General features: G+C 44.1%; 1 protein-coding gene across 1 annotated transcript; it reads right to left on the minus strand.

Moving 5' to 3' along the window:
• Positions 1-1,120: 1,120 nt before the first annotated feature.
• Positions 1,121-2,863, minus strand: LOC120677003 (UDP-glycosyltransferase 73C4-like). The gene is made up of 2 exons (XM_039958345.1): positions 1,694-2,863; positions 1,121-1,356 (listed from the first exon to the last, which is right to left on the minus strand). The coding sequence occupies exons 1-2, from the start codon at positions 2,503-2,505 to the stop codon at positions 1,275-1,277; spliced, it is 894 nt and encodes a 297-aa protein (XP_039814279.1). The 5' UTR covers positions 2,506-2,863; the 3' UTR covers positions 1,121-1,274.
• Positions 2,864-3,630: the final 767 nt, after the last annotated feature.

The following is a 3,630-nucleotide window of genomic DNA, read 5'->3' on the forward strand; positions in this document are numbered from 1 at the left end:
AGCTGGGTCCTTGTCACGAGGATGTGTGTACAATATAAGCTGTATATCTAGATAGAAGTACATCAGTCCCGAGTCGAGTCTCTTCTTCCTTTCTCCCGGCCTAAGTCTATTGCAATGAGTTTGAGTAACCTGTGTGTTACACACCCTCCTTATCCATATATTATACTTACCCCTGTTTGTATATTGGATATTCAAGCAAGAATTAATCATTAACTAATCAATTCTATAACCGCCGTCTTCCCTGCGGAAATATAAATACGACACCCTGGAATACTCCTGAGTAAAATGCTACAATGATATTCCATGCGCTTGTGGATTTTTCTATGATAGTAAAAATACCAATAGTCACAAGACTGAGTACCACCCTAACATGACAACAAAGGCTTGGTGATCACCTTGAGTGATAACAAGAAGTAGTAACATGTTGATTTTTTTAATGTAGCATTTCTATAAGTGGACGATCGAGATTAAAAACTTTAGAAGAGAAGCAACGGTCACGTGTAATGTTGATGTGATCTAGAACAAAGAAATATGAAAGTTGATGTTTGACATCCATGCCCATCCATAGAAAGCTGCAGGTAAAGTGTTTGAAATGAGAAAAAAAAACACGCACCATGTCATGCCAGAAAATAGAAGAACACAAAGGAGAAGGCTAGCTTTACTAGCTGCGACAGTGAATATGTAGACCTACTTCACGGCACGTGATGGCAATGATAAAACATTATGAGAGCATGTATGCATGGGGCTTTAGGTACTTATTTATATTTTATATATTAAACTACTCATCTAGATCTTCTCACAAAACGTTAGGTTAATTTTGCATACCCAGTGATGAAACTCCAAAAAAAATTATATCACCATTCAAAAAATTTTAAAAAATATATTCTTGCAAAAAATATTCCATGTAATATAAGCATGTGGCATTAGAAAAATAGAAAAAATATGTTTAATGTTCTAAAATATACTCAACAGTATATGATAGATGAGAAAATGCATAGATGATATCTCAATTTGGGCCAGCTAGAAAAACAATTACAATAACATATTCGAAAAAAATTAGATGCATCAAAATTTAAATAAAAATAATATATATATATATATATATATATATATATATATATAATGAAAATACTAGCTACCGGTGCTATTTGCGCGGGACACCTCCCTAGTTTACCAAGTTTGAATGTAAAAGTTTGCTGAATACATTAATTCTGAAGTATATTTATTTGCGTAATTCAAGGGACTTTACTCTTACACCACTCGGAGCTTGCCGTTTAATTTGCGTCATCCATCTTCTTCTCCTCGCTCTTGCACACAAGCTTCATGACATGGCCGATCATGTTCTTGACGTTAGTGGCCTTGTTTGGTTCGGTTCAGGTGCTAGGAATAGTAAACTTTGACCACTAATTACGGTGTCAAACAAAGTCAGTTTACAAAATTAACTTCAGAACCCCCGCGCTAGTGACACTGAAGAATCTAACGAGGCCTTTGACCGTGCGATTAGAGGATAGTTACTGTAGCACCACTGTAGCAAATCATCGATTAATTACCGCCATTAGATTCGTCGCGAAAAGTTACACCCATCCCTAAAAAAATTTTACAAATAGACTTCATTTAGTACTTCATGCATGTGAGATTCTTTTTTTGGATTGCGTGCGTGCTAGTTTCCTAGCACAGCCAAACAAGGCCAGTGTCCCGCGACCCGTCCTCAGCCGTGACCCTCACCTTATCCCCAAGCTCCTTCGCCCTAGCCCGACGCGCTGCGCCGGCTAGCCCCTCGTCCATCACCTCGGCCACCGCCCTCTCCACGGGGTCCCTCCCGGCTTGCACCTCCAGCAGCTGCCCGGGCTTCACGAGCCCTATGTGCGTGGTTGGCACCTCCACGCCAACACGGACACCGACTCCTAGCACGTCAACGACCAGCGCCTCGATCAGGAACTGGTCATGAAAGTGTGGCCAGGTCAGCAGCGGCAGGCCGTGGGAGACAGCCTCCACCACTGAGTTCCACCCGCAGTGCGTCAGGAAGGCACCCACGGATGGGTGCGACAGGATCGTCATCTGTGGCGCCCACCCGCAGATGATCAGGCCCCGGTCCTTGACACGGGCCTCATACTCAGCGTCGATGCCGGCAGTCTCTGTCTCTTTGACTACCCAGATGAACGGCCGGCGGGATGATTCCAGGCCGGCGGCGAGCTCGGCAACCTGCGGCGGGAACAGGCGGGCCATGCTACCGAAGTTTACGTAGAGCACAGACGCCGGTGGCCGCGCGTCGAGCCAGGACGCGATGTGCTCGGCATCCATGGCCGCACGGTTTTCCCTACCCGCCATCGTACCGGCGGCGGCGTCGGTGTTGAGGAGGCAGAGCGGGCCGACTGCCCATACCTTGCAGCTGATCGCCTCCGCGTAGCGCTCAATCAACGCGCCCTCCAAGTCCATGCACGTGTTGATGAATACGCCACTGGCGGTGGCCATGGCTTCGATCATCTCCCGCTGGTTCTTCTCCATGTGCGGCAAGCCGAGCGACGCCGCCCGGTTGACAACCACGCGCACCGGGAAGTCCGGCACCTCAAACGGCTCGAAGTCGTCTTCAGCGCGGTCGTACGTGCCGTGTGTGACCAGGTTGTGCGTGGCGAGGAGATAGACCGCGGACGTGACGGGGAGGATCAGCCGCGGGACGCCGAGCCGCCGCGCGACGCCCACCGTCCACGAGCCACACGCGTCGGCGACGAGGCAGTCCGCACTACCGGAAACCCGTTGTTTACCGTGTGCTTCAACTTTTACCGTGTGTACTATGTCGGGCACACTGCAAACATGCTATTTGCCGTGTGCCTATAAGATAACACACGGCAAATATTCAGGCACATGGCAAATAGGATCTTTACCGTGTGCCAAATGTTTAGCACACGGCAAACAGATGGACACACAGCATAGCCCCATCTTTACCGTGTGCCGATCAATACAGCACACGGGAAACACATACACATGGCAAAAGAGGCTTCTTTGCCGTGTGTTTTTGTTAAGCACACGACAAATTTGATTTAAAAAAATTAATTTTGTGTTTGAAACTTTTTTGCTTATCTCTATATTATATGTGGGACTCTACATTAGGTTTTGGTAAATTTCTCGGTCATTTTGCTATATTTAACATTTCTATTTCGTGAAAAGGAATATTAGAGAATAAGTCAACTTTGAACTGCACTAATTCTAAATAGAGTGATAATGAAGCAAAAAAATGTTGTTCACATCATTTTTTCCCATTTTAGCTCTAATCTAAAAAATGGATGCAAAATTTGAATCTTGCTCATGAGCCATGCCATGAACCATGTGACCCAATAATTTTAAAATTCTATAAAAATGAAACTTACTTTTAAAAATATAAGATTTGTTATGCTATCATGATTTTATAAGTGGAGGCTATGGAAAAAATTTGAAAATATTTAGCACAAGTTATCACATGTACTCCTTATAAACCGAAAGATCTTCAAAGAAGATCTATAGAGTTGAGAAGTAGTTGTTGATATTTCAAGTGAAAGTGATAGTCGAATTGGGTGTTGACATCAAAAAATTTTGTACATGCAATACACATCTTAGAATCTATCATGCCAAAATTTCATAATTTTTTAGATGTAT

This window comes from Panicum virgatum, chromosome 5N (genome assembly GCF_016808335.1).
Source record: "Panicum virgatum strain AP13 chromosome 5N, P.virgatum_v5, whole genome shotgun sequence".
Lineage (NCBI taxonomy): Eukaryota > Viridiplantae > Streptophyta > Magnoliopsida > Poales > Poaceae > Panicum > Panicum virgatum.